At 44.5% G+C, this 22896-nt stretch overlaps 1 protein-coding gene across 1 annotated transcript in view; it reads right to left on the reverse strand.

Annotated features, from left to right (window-relative positions):
* The window catches only part of LOC122798578 (acrosin-like), a 174269-nt gene extending 152775 nt beyond the window's left edge, over window positions 1-21494 (reverse strand). Inside the window, exon 1 of the mRNA XM_044067990.1 lies at window positions 21295-21494. Within this exon, the coding sequence (XP_043923925.1) occupies window positions 21295-21476 (182 nt within the window). The 5' untranslated portion in view covers window positions 21477-21494. The remainder of the gene's footprint in view (window positions 1-21294) is intronic.
* Between the last annotated feature and the right edge of the window lie 1402 nt (window positions 21495-22896).

The following is a 22896-nucleotide window of genomic DNA, read 5'->3' on the forward strand; positions in this document are numbered from 1 at the left end:
ATGTGTCAAATTCCGCCCCTGTATGCATCTTGTTTGTCTTGTCTGTTTACCTCCTCAACCTACCTCCCCAAATATATCTATTTCCCCTACCTCACTTACCACTCTCACCTGAAAAAAAAAAAGGGCAATCTGTACCCGAAAAAAAATTACGCCCCATACATAGCTTCCCATTTTGCACACATGTCCATAGGACATGTACACCGATAATTCTAACTGGCAGTGCAACAAACTATGTTGTCCTCACCCCTCTCTCAGTGGTGGAAGGTCTCAAAACTCACTCCAAATTTTCAACATATGCACAGCTGTCGCTGTTAAAGAAATGGGCTGCTATGGGCCTTCCCTACACCCTTCCTGCACATCCCGAGCTTGTTTTCTTACTGTCTGTCCCTCTCTGTGCCCCCTTTTTCACCACTTTCCTATCTCCCCATTTTCTTTTCTTTAAAAGAAATTAGCGCGGGGGTTAGTGGGAGTAAGCACTTTTAAGCAGTAGTTAGTGGAGGTGCACGAGTGTGAGCTTGTGTGTGCTTAGCTAAGCATTGCTAAGCGTCACGCAAACCCGTGCCAACCCACTTACAACTGCTTAAAAGTGCCTTAGTCACTCTGTATGACAAGGCCCTTGTATTGCTCAGCAGCAAAATAAAAATACCCTTGTCAGTCTCGAACCCGGGACCTTGGACTCACCAGTCTGCATGAAGTACCACTAAATCACAGCAGATATACAGTAACTTAGTGCTGAAAGCAATTTATCATGCATTACCATGAGTGAATGTAAAGGGAAAATAGGAATGGCATAACACAAATCTTGTTCTGTGGGCCTTAACCAGCATGTGTTGTTGAATTGCATGACATGACTGTGAAATGAGAATCAGCCATGCTAGTAGGGAATAAGGCTACAGTAGCAGCTTACAAACCCCACACAGTATCAGAGCAGGATACACACTGGCATATTTGCATAGGTCACAGGCCAGACCTCCCAACAGTGACTGCTCTACAGTGATGACCCTGATTTGTAAACAAATGTTAGCTGTGCCCCTCTGACTCCCTGTTTAATGTACTAACAGTAGGCAGAAAGGTGTTGAATCTCACTTAATAACAAATGTCAATAAGTGAGTGTAGACACTGCTTGCACATCAGTAAAGGTGTAGCAATAGAAATGCTCTGAATCACCCAAAGTCTGAACTGCAAAATGTCTGAACTATATGACAGGTGTATCCCAGTTATATGTACCTTTCCCTGAGGCTGTTCAAATATATACGTGAGTGTATCTGAGGCCTGGAAGAGTCAGAAACACACAGGCATATCAGCTTGTCTGCTGTTAAACACTCTGCAAATAGCTGTAGAATGAATCCCACAAGCATGCCCTTATGTAGCAGTACAACACAGAAATAGAAAAGGATGTAGCCATGAACTGCTAGCAACCACCTGTGACAATGCCATTGTTCAGGTGCTGAAAAGACTGCTGTGGTGCACAGTCAAAGAATACTAGGCTGACCTCTGTCTACCATCTGGATATGTCCACAGGTGGGAGCTACTCAGACAGACTACAAGCCTTCATAGACTTACAGGTACACAGCAACTCTGCATGTTCACTAAGATAAACATCACACGATAATAAATAATGCACACTGCAGTTCTGCACCCCTACCCAAAGGTACTATATACCTGTGTAGTCAGGCACAACCAAGGGTGTAGGTAGGCATACACAGTACAGAAATATGTCCAGTTGTCCTGAGCAGACTGTGCTAATGTCAACACAAACCACAAACTGTTCAGATGTGAGTAACGTACTAATGACAGTATAGCAGTTCACAAACAGTGCATGTGCCTGATATTCATAATTGGTAGCACAACATACTTAGATGTCCTCACCCCTCTCTCAGGGGTTGAAGGTTTCAAATATCCCACCTAATGTATTGCATATGCACAGCTGCTGCTGGTAAAGAAATGGGCAGCTATGGACCTTCTCCACACCCATCGTTTACATCCCAAGCTAGTTTACCTACTGTCTTCCCCTCTTTGAGCACCCATTATCACCACATTCCTATCTCCCCATTTACTTTTCTGTCAAAGACATGAGTGCGGGGGTTAGCGGGAGTGAGCACTTGTAAACAGAAGTAAGCGGGTTTGCACCAGTGTGCGCATGTGTGTGCCTAGCTTAGCATTGCTAAGATATGATAAGCTACGCCAAGCTTAGCTTAGTATTGCGAACATAAAATGAGCTAAGTTAAGCTTAGCTTAGTATTGCTAAAATACAAAAAGCTCAGCTAAGCGTAGCTAAGCATTGCTAAGTGTTGCGCAAACCCACTTACAACTGCTTAAAAGTGCCTTAGTCACTCTGTATGACAAGGCCCTTGTATTGCTCAGCAGCAAAATAAAATACCCTTGTCAGTCTCAAACCCCACACCTTGGACTCACCAGTCTGCATGATGTACCACAAAGCCACAGCAGATATACAATAACTTGGTGCTGAAAGAAATATAACATGCATTACAAGGAGTGAATGTAAAGGGAAAATAGGAAAGCCATAGGAATATATTGCAATCAAGAAATATAACATGCATTACAAGGAGTGAATGTAAAGGGAAAATAGGAAAGCCATAGGAATACATTGCAATAACTACTGTTGTATGCCAGTTAATTTCCTAATTCCAAACGAAAGTACATACTCCCATGTATCCAGTGTTAGCATTAGGAGGTGTGAGTAAACTTACACACTGAGAAGAGTGTACTTGAAGAAGCAACAGTCAGGTTTCAGTACAACATGCATTTCACTGGCTACAACCCAGCTTCAGATATGAGACATATACCAACCTTCTGACTGACACAACAGTGTCCACAGCAAACAAGTATGGTCCCCACCTTGCAAAACTGAAAGGCCTACACCTACCTAACCTATCATTTATAGCAGTGTCCTGAAATCACAGTGAGAACTGCAATTACCACACAGCAGGCTGCATGCAATTACTAAATGGTGGGCATCAATTGGTGCAGAGGCCATCACATGCACATGTGCAGATACATACAAAAGCAGCCTGTACTTGCTGTCCACACATGCAATAATATCATTGCAGCAACTGGAGAGAGAGAGAGCGAGAGACAGACAGACAGACAGACAGACAGACAGACAAACAAACAGAGGCAGTTGGAGACACCAACCCAATAAATAACAACAAACAGAGGCAGTTGGAGACACCAACCCAAAAAAAAAAAAAAACAAACAGAGGCGGTTGGAGACACCAACCAAAACAAAAGAAAAACAGCAAACAGAGGCAGTTGGAGACACCAACCAACCAAAACAAAAACAAAAAACAAACAGAGGCAGTTGAAGACACCAACCTAAAAAAAAAAAGAAAAGAAAACATCAACAGGTACAACAGACAGAGGTGAGAAATACAAAGGTAAGGTATGTAACACTGATGTATTTGCTGGCATCCGAATGATGTGTCTGAAGGGTATTCTACATACTGTGAACACTCCTTATGTGGTAGCAGTCTGTATCTATATGAATATGCAGATGTGAATAGGGCAAGGAACATACTGCAACTGTTAGTGAAGGCTGGACATATATATGTATTTGAAGGTTGCTATGTGCACATATCTATGTAGGTTGTAGTGTGTGGCATTGAAAAACAGCAAGCAGTGCAGGTATATGTCATGTGGTGGCTAAATGCTGTGGGACTGAGTTACAGCCAGTGAGGTCTGCTAAGGCTATACGGCCTGAGGACAGCAAAATGCATTCTGCACAACACTGTGCAATATTATTACATAATTGTATGTCTCACAACTGTTCCATAATTGATATTCCCACCATGAAAGGTGGGCAGTATATGTGCATATATGTGCATGTATATGTACAGCAGTGGATGTTTACAAGTATGTGTGTATGTATATATATATATATATATATATATATATATATATATATATATATATATATATATATATATATATATATATATGTTTATATACATATATATGTATATATATATATGTATATGTATATATATAGATATATACATATATAGATACAGGGGTTCATGTCAGTCCACTGACAAGTCGGAAGACCGACATTCACTCCACCGACACATGAAAAAATCGACAGCGCAAACACGGACATTTAACAGGTAAGACTTTTAATTTCGATAATCATGCCTACCATGGTTTAGTAAGTGTGGCAGTGTTATGCATGTGTGGTAGGCATGATTAGTGAAATTAAAAGTCTTACCTGTTAAATGTCCGTGTTTGCGCTGTCGATCTTTTCATGTGTCGGTGGAGTGAATGTCGGTCTTCCGACTTGTCGGTGGACTGACATGAACCCAGATACAGATATATAGATATGTAGATATATAGATATATACATATATAGATATAGATATATATATAGAAATATATAGATATATACAGCTATATATGGATATATATGGATATATATAGATATATATATATATATATATATATATATATATATATATATAGATATGTATATATATATATATATATATGTATATAAATATATATATATATATATATATATATATATATATATATATATATATATATATATATATATATATATATATTTATAGTGAGAGAGGGAGACACAGGGTCAGATGTATTGCAACAGGTGCCTGGTGACCAAGGCATGGACTGAACACCAGTGTTGATACTGCAGTGCCATACCCCATTCCAAAACACTTTACCCACTAACTACCAGATAGGTGGTTGCCTGACTAACACTGAAGGTGTCAGAAGGGAACATGGGACACAGGTGGACAGTAGCCTCCCCTTTGATATTCACAGTGCCACACTAGTCTTGTAATCTGTCTACATGGTACATGTCATCACAAACAATGTGTCATGTACGGAAATATAGGTCAGTGTTCCCCTGTACTCATCACAATGCCCCATGTGGTATGTACCTCACATGACAACTACAGCAAGTGGAAAGGCCACAGACATACCTCACAAAGGGTAATACTGCCCTGAAACACATACCCTATGCAGACTGACTCACATAACCACAGCTACAGTGCGTTGCATACCGGCCACCCAGAGGTTACCTCTGCCGAACATACAGAGGTATGTCACACCCATAGCAGTCAGACAACCACCATGTCAACACCTCACAATCCCACCGGGCTACACGGCCTAGGTCCCTAATCCCCACAACCTCATTAAACAGCACATGCTGGAGGGATAGGCTCCTATTGGCAAATATGCCATACTCTGGAGTAAACCATACTCTGGAGTAAACCACCTAGCATTAACAAACAAGGCTCCTCAGTAGCAGATGTCATACATACCCCTGATTGTCTGGGGGATAGGTAACATGCCCTGGAAATCATCTCTGTGTATCTGGTTGACAGGAGGAAGTGAAATCTAATTACATGTGTGTCAAAGGCCAGAGTAGCATATGGCTAGCCTGCTGTAGGCCCCAGGGCCAATAGCGTATTACCTACTTATGATGCAATGCACACAGACATGTACACAGTGCAATACCTGCTATGTCAGGTGGAATGAGTGTGACAGTGAATGTGTGCAAGGTCTGTAACGGTGTGATAGCTTAGTGTGAGGTTGTTTCTGTCATGGTCGTTTGTGTCTTAGGTGTGAGGCCAGAGTAAGATGTGTCAGTTATTGGGATGCAGACATAGTAGGATGGTATATGTTGTGACGTAGTTCCTTGTGTACGACTGTGGTGTCCCATCGTAGGCTGAAGCAATACATGTATGCTCAGTAAGTGGTACTGCTGGTAAATCCAGCCGACATTTGAACCACTGTACCACCTGAAGCTGTAGGCCTAAACAGCACAGTATGGTGTATGTTCACATTCCCTGGTAACACTGCTTTGTGTTTCCTGTAGTCTGCACAGATTACATACCTCAGGCATAGGTATCTGTAAGTAGGGGCACACAGTACTGTAAGGTACACAGGAAATGCTCATCTGTGTCATACATTTGTGTGTTGTATGAATGTCTGATGTGTGTGTAATGATGCCTGTACCATGTCCACAATCACATGTGTGATGCAGGGTTTGCGTGTGTACCTAGCAACATGTATACTCTGTTACAGCAGTATGCCAGCTATATTAACAACTGTGCACATATGTTAGGTAGGGGTATGGCATCATCGACTAGGGTGGGTTCCTAGTTATACTGTAACTGTACTTCACATTCATTGCAATGAATGACATATTTCTGCATGCATTAGCTTGATATGTACCCCCCTGGCAAGGCTGTGCATTGGATCCCAAACAGTGTGCTGAGTACTGGTGTATACTGGTGTGTTATATGGAGTGTGGCAGGCACTGTCAGCCAGTTGTGGGCTGAGCACTGATATGTGGTATTGAATGTGTGTATCCTCTGACAGACAAACAGATGCTATATATGGCAGTTAACTGATATCTGTACTGTATAATGTTAAGTGTGCCACATGACTTGCTCACACATATCCTTTACTTGTCTTCCAGGCTTATGGCTCATCACAAGAATCCCTTTTACACAGCTGCAGAGGAACAGGAAGTCCACCACAGCCTGGTTCAGCACTATACCCTGCTGTTTTCCAGGGCCAGCAGCACCAGCAGGAGCGTACTGCACTGTGGCAAGAACTTGTTCGTCGGGTAAATGACATAGGCATGCATAACTGGACATGTGAGCAGGTACGCCATCACTGCAGTGATTTAATTAGACATGTCCGGTGGCGTGTGTCTGATATCCACAGACAACAGCTTGCCACAGGTGGTGGGGTGGCCATACATCCTGCCCTCACCAGAGTGGAGGAACAGCTGCTAAGTGTGGTGGCTCCTGGCCTACAGCAGCAACAACATCACACATGTGTCATCATGGAGGCCGGAGCCACCCTTCATGGTGACATGAAGTGTGCAGGTAACATGCCCTAGCTGTAGACTACTGTTACCTGTATTGTTAGATTATGCATATGTGAGATGTGTACAGTGTTTAGCAGTTGTGCTGCCTATTGTGTGCAATACTGATAATTTGAATAGTATCTGTACACCTATGCCCGTTGTTCTACTGTAGTTTAGCACACTCACAGTAGCAATGCCACAGTTGTGGCCACTGACAAACTGTGTCATATTCTTGCAGATCCCTCTGGTGTGACAGCAGGGCAGACAATACATGTTGGTGAGTGTGTTAACACTTTAAACTTGGTATTGAACTGTGACTGTCATAGGGGAGGTGTAGGCCATGTACACATAACACACCTACGCATAATGCATGCTGTGCATGTTTGCTGTGAGACGTGAAACATCTCAGTAAAGTCATTAGCTGCCTCAATCACATGCAATGCACAGAGCATCAGACACAAATGTGGCAACACTGTACTGCACATTGGATAGGCATAGTTGACACACATGTACACAACATAACATGTTTGTCATACGCGGTACACCTCAACATGCTACATATAGTGTAACTGGACACCCGCTGCCAGGTCACACCAGTATCCCACATATCATCCACACACCACACATAATATACCTGAGGGTTAGAGGCCTAGCATGGGGCTGTGCAACACTCCTCAACACATAACACAGTCATGTTAGGCAATGCTCCCTATTGGGCACCTCATACACCCTTGTGCAACTTGGCTGTGTAATTGTAAACTTAGCCACGGCACTGCGGTTCAGGTACAGCATGCTAGGCGGTGGTCTAGCACACTTTAGTGGCCTTGAATGACCACATGATGATGATAGCTAATGGTACTACACCCCATACTGTTACAATGGCCATGTCCAGGATTGGTATCCCATCACGTATACATGCACCACTCATCCCGTGTGTGTACATAGCATGCATGTGCTATACCTGTGTCCACAATTATCTGCTACAGACACAGACACTGCAATCAGACATGGAAATCCATGTGACACACAGATAACACATGCAGCCATGGTATGTATACCTGTGTGTGATGGTGCACAGGACATTGCAGAGCTTATAATACTTGCACAAAAATGTTGTGTCCTTGTACACATTGTGTTCCAGGGTGTAGGCAATCACTGAACATGTACACACATGCACCACAGCCATGTACACTGTCATTAACTATGGCTGTCTACACTCACACTGCATGGACTTGATCAACACTTATTCTGCATGCTGACACATATGATGTGACTGTTTGCCTTGTGATACTGTCACCCACCTTCAACCAGTATTGAGTATGATTTGGATTTCTGTTGTGTGTGTGTATATCTGCTGTAGTGAGGAGTGTGCATGTGTTCCTGTGTTCCTGTGTGCATGTGTTCCTGTGTGCATGTGTGCATGTGTTCCTGTGTGCATGTGTGCATGTGTGCATGTGTGCATGTGTTCATGTGCGTTTCCTGTCTTCCTCTCACAGCTGCTGAGGTAGTGGTTGGCAAAAGCAGCAGGCGACCTGAAGCCACTGCCATGTATAGTGGTGATGATGACACATGTATTTTGGCACAGGGAGATTTGACAGGGTCTGTCGTTGGCCCGCCAATCGACAGTACACAGCGTTCAACCCCATCCATGTGCACACTCATACTGCCATTACATCCCTCACCACCAATGGCCATAGGGGAGGGACAGCATACAGTTGGCATTGACCAGGAGAGTGTGGTACCCATGGCACTTGCATTCCCTCACAGCAGCCATAGCCATAGACCTAGAACGGTACCACATAGGCGGAGGTCCAGGGGTTCTTGGGGGAGCACCACTGGACGTATTGCCCCTGGCAGGCATGCCCTCACAGGTCTTATGACCACTATGTCTGTAATGCAGGCTCAGGCGCGTATGGAACGGTACACCAGGCAGGGACTTAGGGCGCAGAAGGCACATTACAATGCTATCAATGACAGCATCCGTGACCTTGCCGGTGCCACCCAGACGTACACCGAGGTCATTGATAGACATTGGGGAGAGACAATAGATGCCCTCCACAACATGTCTTCCTCAAGCCAGGACTATGCGGGATGGTTGCGGCATCGATGCGGATGCATGCCAGCAACAGCAACAGCTGGCAGTGGTCGCGGACGGCCCACAGTTCACAGCCACTCCCGTAGTGGCAGTACCAGCCCCAGCAATGCTGGGGCTGGCCTGTCCATTGTCCATCCCAGTAGACCACGTGCACGTGGCTCTGGCCAGTCCCAACAGGGACATGGGTCCAGTCATCATACCTCTGCCTCTGATGACAATACCCAGTCAGAGTTGGTACCCGATACTGTCCGTAGCACCCCTGCCAGGCACAGGTACTGTGTCCGCGGCCGGAGACAGTGATCTATACAGCCAAGCAGGTACAGTCTGTGGCTGTCCCACAAACCACCGTATATGGCAGCCACATGGTGGAGCTGTGTGCATGCAGACACAAACACATTAAGCAAACAACTAGGGCTCACACATAAACATTACATCAACATTGGCCCATGCTGTACTGTTGTCCCTCACACACACACACACACACACACACACACACACACACACACACACACACACACACACACACACACACACACACAGACATGTCGATTGGATGGGTCAATGTCAGGCTCTGGCAAACAACAAAACACCCTGTGCATATGATGATACCTGTGCCACCTCCTGTCATCTGCATTATCGACGGAGGGACAGGCTAACATGGTGCTGATGCACAGGGTGACAATATAGCAGTATAGCAATAATAGCAAGTTGTCAACAAGGAAGTGTAACTACATCCTTGTAGGTATATCTGAGCAGACATTATGCAAAGTTCTGATTGTCAATGTAGCATTGTTTACACCACTGTTAGGTCTGAGTATGTATTATCCACCCATGTGCCACTTGGCTGATGTGTGATGTGTTGCCATCATGTGTTAGTGAGTGGACAGTATGTGTGTGATGTGTGCAGTACAGATTGGCAAGTGTACATCTGTGAACATGGTGGGTGCGCACTGTCTGGATGTACGTGCATAGTGGACACATGGGATGTGTGGCATACCCTGTCGTACACATTGTTAACATCTCATTGCATCTTTCAATGGCCAGTATGCATTCTCCTACAGTTATGTACTAACATGGGTAGATGTGTGTATGACATGGGTTGACACTATGCTGTGGGTGATACCGTTAATATCAGTCAATGATTTGCAGTCTGGTAGCATACACAACCTCAACAGCATGGCTATAAGCAATCATTGGATGATGTCCTGACAAATGACACACAGTAGAAGGGAACCTAGTATCAATTGGATCCTTCCGGTGCTACACTATAACACTAACCAGTGGTGATGACCGCCACCCATTACTGTGACCACACCTGTGTGTCAATATAGCCCCCTTAGGTACATGCAGACACACTAGGGATGTGTCCATCCAAATCTGGGAATGCATGGATTGGCCTACAATGCATTCCCTGGATGGGACGCATATCCTACACAAGGGTATCATACAGACACCTGTAGTGTGATACATGCTGTATAGCAGTAAGCTGACTATGGCATAGTCATCCTCATGTACTAAACATACTATCCCATCAGTACGACACAGGTGGTAGCCCTCAACATGTATGTCAGGTACCATTGTGTACACACAGACCCATGTTATGTCATGTGTCCCTTGGTATCCACATATCCAGAGGTATTGTGGAGGCCCCAAGTGTATCACATAAGACATTAGAGGCCTGAATGCATATCCACAAGGCAGTCGTACACCTATAAAGACTGTCCATTCTTGGCAGACTTTGTTGTGTATGACCATGTCTGACATACACCCCAGGCATATACCCTCACTCACACTACTCTTAAGTAACTGTCATGGGTGTGTGTGCCACAGATGACCTTGGCCACAGAACACGACAGTGGACGGCCGTGTCACATACATACATATGTGACCTACAATCTGAGAAGCAGCAGCACAGCCTGCCAATGGAAACAAATGTATTCATGCAGTATGCAGGCTTCACACCTATGTACTGATTGAGGGGACATGTACACATATATATTTGCCACCCAGATACCTGATGTCTGCAATGCCCTTACTGTTGTCATCATACTATGTCATACCATAGTAAAAGCAAAACCCACACCGCGTTGACCAACAGTGACACACACACACAGTCAGCATTTCAGGATTCAAACCCTTACCTAACTATGTTATGATACTAGAGAGAGACACATTAACACAGCGTGCTATTTGCTTTACTGGCTGGTTTCCCCTTCTCCTGCTGTATTTGTAGGATGGTGACATTATCAGACTTTCCAAAGAGGAATGTACCTCCTTTAGTGTGTTTTCACAGTCTTCAAAAAGGGCACTCCTTTCAAAGACAATTGCACACACACACACACACACACACACACACACACACACACACACACACACACACACACACACACACACACACACTGTTTGCAGGATTCAACCCCCTACCTAACTATGTTATGATACTAGAGAGAGATGCACTAACATGGCATGCTATTTGCGTTACTGGCTGGTTTCCCTTCTCCTGCAGTATTTGTAGGATGGTGACATCATCAGACTTTCCAAAGAGGAATGAACCTCCTTTACTGAGTTTTCCCGGTCTCCAAAAAGGGAACACCTCTCAAAGGAAACTGCACACCTACTCCTTTAGTGTGTTTTCACATTCTCCAAAAATGGCACTCCATTCAAAGACAATTGCACACATACATACACACACTCACTGTTTGCAGGATTCAAACCCCTACCTAACTATGTTATGATACTAGAGAGAGACGCACTAACACGGCACGCTATTTGCTTTACTGGCTGGTTTCCCTTCTCCTGCAGTATTTGTAGGATGGTGACATCATCAGACTTTCCAAAGAGGAATGTACCTCCTTTACTGAGTTTTCCCACTCTCCAAAAAGGGAACACCTCTCAAAAGAAACTGCACACATACACCCCTCCCACACACACACTTTGCAGGATTTAAACCCCTACCTAACTATGTTATGATACTGGAAAAAGACGTATTAACATGGTGCGCTATTTGCTTTACTGGCTGGTTTCCCTTCTCCTGCAGTATTTGTAGGATGGTGACATCATCAGATTTTCCAAAGAGGAATGTACCTCCTTTACTGTGTTTTCCCAGTCTCCCAAAAGGGAACACCTCTCAAAGGAAACTGCACACATACACACACAGTTTGCAGGATTCAAACCCCTACCTAACTATGTTATGATACTGGAAAGAGACACATTAACACGGCGCGCTATTTGCTTTACTGGCTGGTTTTCCTTCTCCTGCTGTATTTATAGGATGGTGACATCATCAGACTGGACATGGTGATGTGTGTACACTTTGTTTTATGCCATTCCAGGTATGGTCCATGTGGGTCAGCAGGTTTCAACAGCTTGAACATGACGTCAGAATCCTTACCTTGTGTGATCTATCTGTGGACACATTGACATTCCATCATATGTCAACACATATTTATGCACAGCTTCTTGGTTTTGTGGATACTACATGTGTCTGGGATGTTGATAAAGGGCTATTCAAAGTCTATGTGACACATGTGTAGATGTGTTCATTGATGTATGTCCTGGGTGGCTACCTTGCAAACAGTCTAGCATGTTTGGGAACCATGATCCGCACATGAACATACCACAGTTGGTAGGGTTGTGTGTGTGTCAGCTTCTAATAGCTCTGTTTATGACTGCAACCATGATGGACTCCATGACCTTGCAGATCAGACCTCATAAGTGTACTGGACTTGACTTCCCATGGTGTGTTGTGCAGCAACACTTGTGGGGAGTGCCATATGTAGCTGTGACACATTCAATGGTTCCACATCCTGTGTAGGGGGAGCAGCTCAGCTGACTGTTCAGGTGCATGATCTATTTGTTCTGTAGTTTGTGCATGACACATATTGGGAATTAATGTATTCCACCTGCTGTCATGCTTTTGGCAGTGGGGGTAGCTGCTCATCCATTCTACATGTGATATCTCCTGGTATGATGATGGGGACTATTGTCAGTGGGGGATGGGTATGTACATACGGGCCTGTCTGTCATGATGTTAGCATTGGCACTCAGGTACAGTTGGCCCTGACTCAGGACATATATGGGTGTACATTGATATTTATGACATAGCTGAAGGAGGTGTCATGATTTAGTCTGGAGTCCTTCTCAGCTCCTCTTTACAAAACACTAATGAACATGAGCACTAATCCCTGTTATACTCTTTTACATGCTTATCACCCTACTGATCCTTTGTGATCAGGCTACAGAATATGTCATGATAATATCCTGGCATGTCCAGGGGTTGGTTTTGTGTGTATTCTTCAGTCCAGCTGGCGGATATTGTGATATTGATACAATGTCACATCTGCCTCATGTACACAGACAACCCTCTCCTCCTCCCGACAAACTCAGATATATGTGTGAGATGCACCTATATAGACATACAGGGAGCTGAACTCTCTCGACCCATGACTGGCACAGTCTATCAGGTAGTGAAGGTATCCACACACACCACATATCAGTCTCACATATCCTCTAGCAACAGCACTCAAACCACATTAGCACACATTGACATACTCGGATGCTGTAAATGTACTCTACCTAAGCAGCAGAGACCTCCAAAGCAGACACACACACACACCTGCTACCCCACTACAATACCCACATATCACAAAGTTCACAATGTCAGTGTGCCACACAGTCACTGCCCTTCGGGCTACACAACACACCTAATACACTTGTAATAGGCGACACTTATGTTCAGACACACTGATGTACCACTCACCAGCCCTGACAAGGGAATAGTCACTTTGGGCTGTCTGTTGGGTGCCAGGATCTGCCGCATAACACAGGCAGTCAGGTCACTCCAAAGCAAGTACAAGACTGGCACCATCATTGTCCATGCTGGTGTGTGTAACCTCAGACGTTACTCCCTGGACCACATGACATGATACATGGAGGTACACTCTGATCATGTAGCCCAGGCCAGTATGACCCTGACCTTGTCTAGCATCTTACACCCACCAATTATGATGTCACAGTATACGGACACACATATCATATTTAACAGTTGGCTAACAATTTGTTTCATTCATAGGGGATACAGTGTCTGTCAGCATATGGTGCCATGCTCAACATGCCACGTAGCTTCACTATGGACAGCTTGTACCTGTCACCCTTGGACTTTGGTATGCTGGCTAAGGCTCTTGCTACCACCATAGTGCCTTTTTTAAGCAGGGCTCAGAAGACAAACCCACCTCAATAGACGTTACAGGTTAAATGAAACTAAGGGTAATGCTGCTCAACAAGAGTCATGTTAACAGCATATTGTGGCCACTCAGGACTCTCCTCAGTATGGAGGAGAGCAATATCTGTGCACTGACAGATACCTGGTTCAGGCTCACTTATGCACACCAGCACTACCAGGTTATGTTTCATACCATGCTGTCTGACAACAAGACATGGAACAGACAACACAACTAGGGGGAGTATCCTTATACATCACAGATACACACACCTCCAGGTTAGATGCACTGCACAAAGCATCACAGACCATAAATATACAACTACAATTGTGCAATACTGCCTTTCAGTTTGTTGCCTGCTACAGAACACACTCCCAAACTCAGGAATCACACTCGGCTTTCGTGGGAACTATGGAGAATATGAAGGTCTCCACAAACACCATTATATTGTGTGACTTCATATACACAAATATTGACTGGGAATACTACTCAAGCCCCGACAACCTCACCCAACAGTTACTACAGTTTGTGGACTCATATGCTTTGGCACAACCAGTCAGCACAGCCACTAGGGGGAATACATATTGGACCTGCTCATCACCAACATGGTGACTCTATGTTCCACACCAGCGATATACCCCTCATTGGTAAGGTCAGAACATACATGTATCTCACAGGACATACATATACCCTCCACACACCCATCCTAGGTAATCTTGATGAACTTCTCATGAGCCAACATCTCACTTCACCAAAGCAGGGTGGTATCCTTCAGAGATCCTGAGACAGTGGCATATACGGCTCACACTGCTGCATCCTTTACATACACATTCTATGAACACCTAGTGGACTGCATAGATTGTGCTATCCCAAATAACAACAGGACCCACTACTACAATGGCAGCGGACCTGTCTGGTAGACCCCAGCCATTAATAAGCTGTACAACATCAGGAGGATGCTACTACATGATAGAGCACAATTCCAGACTGGGAAGGCATCTGTGATCTATACTAGCAGACAGCTACAAACACTCATGGACTTTTCTAAGGGCTGCTTCTACCAGACAATTGCAACTGACACGTAGGGCTATCACACAGCCTTCTTCAGTTATGTCAGGAACCTGGGTGGACACTCACTGATATGCTGTGAGTTACTGCATACTGACTAAACCTACCCTGAACCCACTGGCATTGCCTACATCCTGGTAAACAGGTTCAGTGCTGATGTCTCCCACCCATCCCCCCTAAGGAGCAACTATCCATCCCAACAGAGTATAACCTCCCTGACATCACACAGTAACAGGTGAGTGCTGCCCTCCCTACAGTGTACATCACGGTATCAATGTGACTAGATGGTGTTCCAGCCTGTATCATACACGAGCATCATGACAAACGCAACCCTCACATTACATCACTGTTCAATATCAGAGTTACCACAGAATATGTACCCAAGGAATGGCGTACTGTGACAGTGGTCCCACTCCACAGAGTTGGTGCCACAACGGACCACAGACAATATTGCCCTATAAGCCTATGTAGCCTGTTCTGCAAAGCTATGGAGCATATTGTCATAGGACTCCTACACATAGACATCGGGAACCTACAGACACTGTGTCCTACACATTTCAGCATTGTTGTGGGCAGATCTTGCCTCTTGAACCTGTTTGTATTCTTTAAATGGCTAACAGGTCCATCAACATAGGGATGGCTGTCCACACAGCCTACCTGAACCTTGCAAAACCATTCAACACAATAACCCACTGGCCCATTATGCATAGGCTCACCAGCGTCAATATGGACACGTCTCACACAATGGATTGATACCTAGATCAGGGATAGCACCCACATGGTCAGAATTGCAGGTGCCATGTCTGACTATACACCAGTTACACATGGCATCCCACACGGCTTGGTCCTGGGATCTCTCTTGTTTAGTATATATTTGTCTTACATACAGGCTACCACAGGGGGAATATTGCTGAACATGTTTGTACTTGACTGCAAACTGGGTGCCATGATCAACTCTCCAGCTGCCACATGCATACTCAATCAGAGTCTCACAGAGATGGATGACTGGTGCCCAAGCCATGGCCTACAGCTAAATGCCATTAGTTGCATAGTCATCCCCTTTGGGAGTAACAACATGCCCACACATTACCACATAGGTAGTACTCCATTACATACGGTAGGAGTTGTTAGGGGTTTGGGGACATGACTTGTTCGTACTGTCGCCTTTAACATTTACGTTGCCAAAGTAACCTTCTATGTGGGCCACCTTAACCCATATGGTTTCACATCTAGATCGAGTGAGGTCATTGTGGCCCTATACTCATCACATCCATGCTTGGTTACAATGCCACATTTGGGGTGTACCTTACCTGACACCTGCAGCAACTGTACTGGCCACGGAAGGTCCTCACCAAGCAGATCTAGGGACTCACACAGATGCCCTGCATAGTTCAGATGCAGTAACTCCAGCTCTACTCAGTCGCTTACCACCTACTCAGATATGATGTGTGCCTGTTGTTTACAGATATACCCAAACCAGAATCACTGGACATGCTCCACCTCAGGATATCCAACTCCCTTGGAGCTACACACTCCAGGGCCATATACCTCAGCACGGGTCTATATGACTTGGTCGACAGTTCATATGATCGACTGTTTATTTGGTCGACAGTTCATTTGAGCGACAAGCATTTTAGGTAGGAGGCTTTGCCCCCCACACCCCCCAATGTGGGGGGCTGTGCCCCCCACACCCCCCCTAACTATATATATCAACTCCAGGGTCACACAACATTGGGGAAGGGGGCAAATGCTTGTCGATCAAATGAACTGTTGACCAAATAAACAGTCGATCATATGAATTGTCGACCAAGTCATATAGACCCCTCAGCACAGATGTTAATAGGACATTGTGGAGGGACAGATTCTTATCCCAGAGGCTCCACTCACTACAGAATGCCCAGTTTCACATAGGCAGAGCCACCCACTGACCACCTACTGGAGACATCTTGACGACTGTATGGGTGATTGTATATTTACCCCTGGAATATCTTCTGTGTCCCTGCTAGACAGAGGCACACTAGCCTAAATGTACATGGGCTATCTTGTGTGACCTACTATTCACACACACAGTGTAGTAGTCTGACAGGGTTGCAAATGCCAAACACACTCTGGCTAGGCTTGTACATGCCCTAGGGCAGATAGCCTAGTATCGACCTCTGAACCTATGCTAATGTTCATGATGCACAATGCTTATTGCTGTTTGCAGGTCTTTATCATCTTTGCTTTACCAGTTTCCATGAACAACTTCAGTATCTGCAGAACATATTTGATTATGACAGGGTTCCACTATATTATAGATGTGTCTGTTGTCATATAACTGTGTGCACAGGGCAGATTGCTGTATAGTGACAGGTTCCTGGGTTAACACATGCAACTGCCAGATATGCGTGGCCCACTGCTGTACTCAGACCTGGCCTAAGTGTGTGAGCATGCCCATTTCTACCATTCCATGTTTTGTTGCATGACATTTGTCTCATTTATTCAAGTGTGTGAGCATGCCCAGTGTGACACTTCAGTATGTTGCTATCTGAGGTCCACTACATTTGCTGATGTGTGCGAACATGACCAATATTAACATTTATACTGTGTGTGTTGGAAGTCAGGTTCTGTTCTCACTGCTGGACTCACCTTTGTGTCATAACTCAACAAGGATTATGCTGTGCCTGCAGGGTTTCCATGGAATACTTTGCATAGACTTATCAACATTCCGTCATACAGGTGGACCACTGCAATACTGTCATGGTTTAGTGGTTCAGTACTTTGGCTATAGTGCACAGTATCCTGGGTTTGAGGCCCATCACTGCTTCATATTTTCATACTGAGCAGACCAGACTGCTTAAGGACCTGTTAAGCATATATGAGCATGTTGGCTTTTATTCAGCTATGCCCTACTTAGACCAGGCTTGTCCAATATTGCTCAATATTCACCAACATTGCTGGACGTTGCCCAATATTACTCAACATTGACCACAGTTGTGCTAGTTGGTGTGTGCGATTTTGTTTGCATATACTACATGGTGGTAATTGCTGTTTAGCACTGCTTTATATTGCTTAACACATGGCATTCATGCCTTAGGTGGTGCTGCAGGGCTGCCTATGTCGGATGTACATACTACACTCCCTGCACATGTTTGGAAGCAGGTAGTGTCAACTTAGGCATCCCTTTTACTTTATGTGCGAGTCGGAGATGGTATCATTACCAGAGTTCCTACTGAGCCAGTGTATGTGCTATGCTTTGCCTCTTTGCCAAGGCCAAAGTATACTGGGCATGCCTCCTTCTGCCTACTGGGGCAGGCTCAGGTTGTTCCTCCTCCGAGTCACGGTCTGCCTGTGATGGCCTTAGCAATGGTGGGGGACTGTTTGGCCCAGGCCTATGCTTGTCCTGCTGCAGCTGTTTTCACAGGATCATATTATGTAGCATAGCACATACCATGACAATTTGGGTACATGTAGTTGGTGAGTACTGCAAGGCTCCACCAGATGTGTCCAGGCACCGGAACTGTGACTTGAGCAGCCCAAACACATGCTCTATTACATTATGTGTTTGTGCATGTGCCTCATTATGGCATTCCTGTTCAGGTGTGTGTGCATTTCTGATGGGTGTCATCAGCCACTGCTCCAGTGCATAGCCAGCATCCCCCACTAGGTGACCATGTGGGATGTCCCCATTGGCAAATGTCTGGTACAGCTGCGTCAGATGCCAGATATGGGAATCATGGCAGCTTCCAGGGCAGCCTGCACACACATTGAGTATTATGCCCTGGGCATCACACATGACCTGGTAGTTGATGGAGGGGAAGCCCTTGTGGTTGAAGTAGACCCTACCCCGCTCACCAGCTGGTGCTTTGATGCATATGTTTGTGCAGTCTATTGCACCCACTACCTCAGGGTATTCCCCTATTTGCTGGAAGAGACGCATATTGCTGGCCAATACCTCACGGGAATTGGGGAAATATACATGATCACCGACATGTGCTGACATGGCATCCAGGAACTGGTGTAGTACCCTGGATGCTGATGCCTGTGATATCCCCATCATATCACCAGTTGGTCTCTGGAAGGTACCTGTTGCTAGTATTCTTAGGCCAACACATACCCTGGTTTCCACTGGGATGGGTTCCCCTCTGCTGGTTTTGTGTGTGAGGCGTGGCCTACACAGCTCAACAATTTGCTGCAGGAGGTCTCGGTCCACTCTATAGCGCTCCACTATCTCCAGCCCATGTAGCCCCTGGTAGGTTACCCTGGGCCTGTACACCCTTCTCCGTCTCCTCACTGTGGGTTGTCCAGCAGCATTTGCATTGTCACCACCCTCAGCATGTTGCATATGTTGCCTTATAACAGCAATGGCAGCCCCTAACATTTCTTTGTCTCAGTAAAGCTTTTTCAGTTTTCACTTCTATTAGCTTACTGCAGTGTCTGTTGTGAGAAACATAATGGACTGTTGTTGGCAGAGTTTTAAGTGCTAGGCTGGGCTGGGCTAGTGTACTGCCTGTGTAATTGCCTGATTCTGATTTTTTTCACCTGCTAGTTCTGCTAGTACTCCCTGGTAGCTTCCTACTATTTGTTGTGCTTCCTTTTACCTTTCTGTTTCCACAGGGGGAGCACCGCGCACACAAGCGCAAACACGCGCACAGCTGCTAACACACACGCACACATGCTTACACAGACTACAACTTGCTTATTCAGGTTAAAACACGCGCACACCATTGCAAATGCACTTACAACTTTTTAAACTGCCTTATACATGCTTACTCCAGTTTAAACGCGTGCACTTATGCTTACACGCACGCACACAGTCTTACTCGTGTTTACAGGTGTGCACACGCATGCATACCCGCTCATCAAGAAACTTTGGTGTTATCCACGGCATGCACCTTCCATTTCTTGGCTTTCCCTAGCCTACCTGTTGACACACCTCTTTCCATGATGTCTAGATGACAGCGGACACATGCCACTCTGCTCCAATGAGCTTAACTTCTTTCATACATACCCCTTTCATTATGTCACCTATCTTCTACTCTGTTACTCCCCATATCCTACTCCTACACTCCACTGACTGTGCTCATTTGCTATGTAAACTAGCGATTCACTATCCTAACACTCATTTACATAGGATTGCCTACTAATGCTTGGTTACATGTCTTAGACTGAGCTTCCCCCATTAGCAACCTCTACTCGATGGCCATCTTGTCTTCAGCCTCACATTCCCTTGCACTGTACATTACCACTTTCAATAAAATCCACATTTGTGGGTTTTAATTTGTAGTATTCTGTGTTTTAGAGCGCAGCCCGTTTGCGCGGCACTGCGCTACGCTTAAACATCGGAAATCGGCGAAAAACAAAAATTATTTTTATTTTAATTTTGCATCAGGGAACATTTCCAATGGCTGTATATTTGGCCATTGGCATGCTTCCTGCACTGGATGCAACCTTTATTTGAAGCTGTCACGGCTCCATTTTGCTATTTGCAGAATGGTACTCAGTTGTCAACTGAGTACATTTCTGCAAATAACACTGCTCTTACTTGGACAGGTTCAGGTTTCCTGAAATGCAAATCTACCTCATTTGCATGCCTTTCGCCTGCAATTGAGGTGATTTGCATATCCCAGCCCTGTCCGTGTAAGAGCCATTTTAGGAGCTCTCTTACACACCCCTACAGGCTGTTCCTGGATCGCTCGTCAGACATGATGGCTGCATGGAGTCTTACTCTACTCTTAGACTCCGTGCAAGCCATCGTGAATCTGGCCCCTTGTTTGAAATCTGACTAACATACTGTCTCATTGTGCCCTTTTGCTGAAAACAAGCTCCTTTTGCTGAAAACAAGTTCATATATTTTGTATTACAGTTGAAAATTAAATAAAAGCCATCACCTAGAGTCTAAAGAGGAGTGGGTCACACAACATTATCCTACATTAAACATCATTCAGTATTAAACAGCAGTGAGCAAGTCTCTGTAGGTGAACTGCCTGAAATAATTCAAGTATTTTAAAGATCTGCTAAAAACATATACATCTAACAGGTGTTCTAAATGATACATTAAATCCACTTACTTCATAAAGCCTTTGTGAAAGCAATGGGCTGCACTTGCCACCCACTCTCTGTTTATCACGGATCCCCCACAGATATGCTCTTTGGCATTAGTATTTTCATAGACATGCTGCACACTGACCTGCCATGGCCATGCCCCAGGAAGGGCATCTCTTCCACCCAAAACCCGTTTTCCGGGGATCATCACAAGAGGTCGCAGGCCACACTCTACACAGAAGAAGGAAATACAGTATCTTGAATTTAAAATCTGACTAGCAGCAGAAAGCCACATCTGAATACAATTATGTTTTAAAGGCATGTATTCTTAGGTATATGTCAGAGTTTTGCAGAAACACAGATGAAATGAGCTTCCAACCCAGAACCACATACCATTAGTCTCAGTAGCTCGTACATAGCATAGTCATATTTAGTATTTTCAGGTCCTATTGTAATGTTTTTCTCTCCAATGTTCTTACACAGTATTTAGATTTCTAATTGTGATGCCCATTAAAGTCTGATCTAGGAATTACGTGGTTAGAAAAAGAAAGATGCAGACATACATTGAGATGATCATTTGTAGTACAGATGCCAACATGAATCAACCCATACCAGTAATATGGGTAGCATGGACCCCACTTCACCCTGTCAAGGTGGTGGAGGAAGCCATTACAGCAGGATGGGGACATCTATTTACTGAGGATTTTTGCTTGGAAATGTTTACATACATATTTTTATGTGCCAAGTAGACTCCAGAGAATTTTTCCTCAAGTAGATAGTAAATATCAGAAGTGTGATGCAGAAGAAAGAGGTAATTGGGAACATGTTTTCTGGGAGTGCAATGATTTGGCGGACTTTAAGGATTCCCTGCGGGATGCACTGTCAGAGATGCTGGGTGGTCAGATTGGTGTGATGAGGGAGATGATTTTTCTGAGCTATGATACAGAATCGGAATTGCAAAGACATGGTAAGGCCTTGGTGTCTCTAATTATGGTCGCTGCCAGAAAAGCAATTATTAAAAAATGGAAGTCAAAATCTAAACCAACTATATTAGAAGTAGTGAATATAGTAATAGAGATAAAACAACTGGAATTGAGAAGAAAAAGAAACTGAATAATGACTGTAAAGGAAAGAGAGTACATAGTAAAAAGGATTCTGCTTTGTTATGTAACACACTGGTGACAGGGAATGAAGATGTCGGTCTATCAGAAAACCCTCAGTCTACAGAAAAAGGCATCACCTTTCCAATGGAAAAGGTAGAAAAAAGAGGCAAGGGGCAGGTGAAAAGGAAGAAATCAAAACTGAACGTGGAAGGATTGAAGAACATTACTGTAAGAAAAAAGAAGAGAAAGACAGATGTTGACTACATGGTTCAAGCTATAAGCTTACAATACCAGCTGGATGAGAATTTAATACGCAATGAAAACAGTGAAATTAATAAGACTAATAGTGATAAAGATTTATCCTTCGTAACAATTGATAAAGCTGAAATGACTGAATTAGAAGCTGAAGATTCTTCAGAGATGGTCAGCAAAGATATTCTTGTCATTGGAGATTCAGTTATTATAGGAACTGATACTTATATTTGCAGAGATGATAATGAACATTGAGTAGTGTTATGCTTGCCA

Source organism: Protopterus annectens, chromosome 1.part0, assembly GCF_019279795.1.
Source record: "Protopterus annectens isolate FY-2018-M chromosome 1.part0, PAN1.0, whole genome shotgun sequence".
NCBI lineage: Eukaryota > Metazoa > Chordata > Ceratodontiformes > Protopteridae > Protopterus > Protopterus annectens.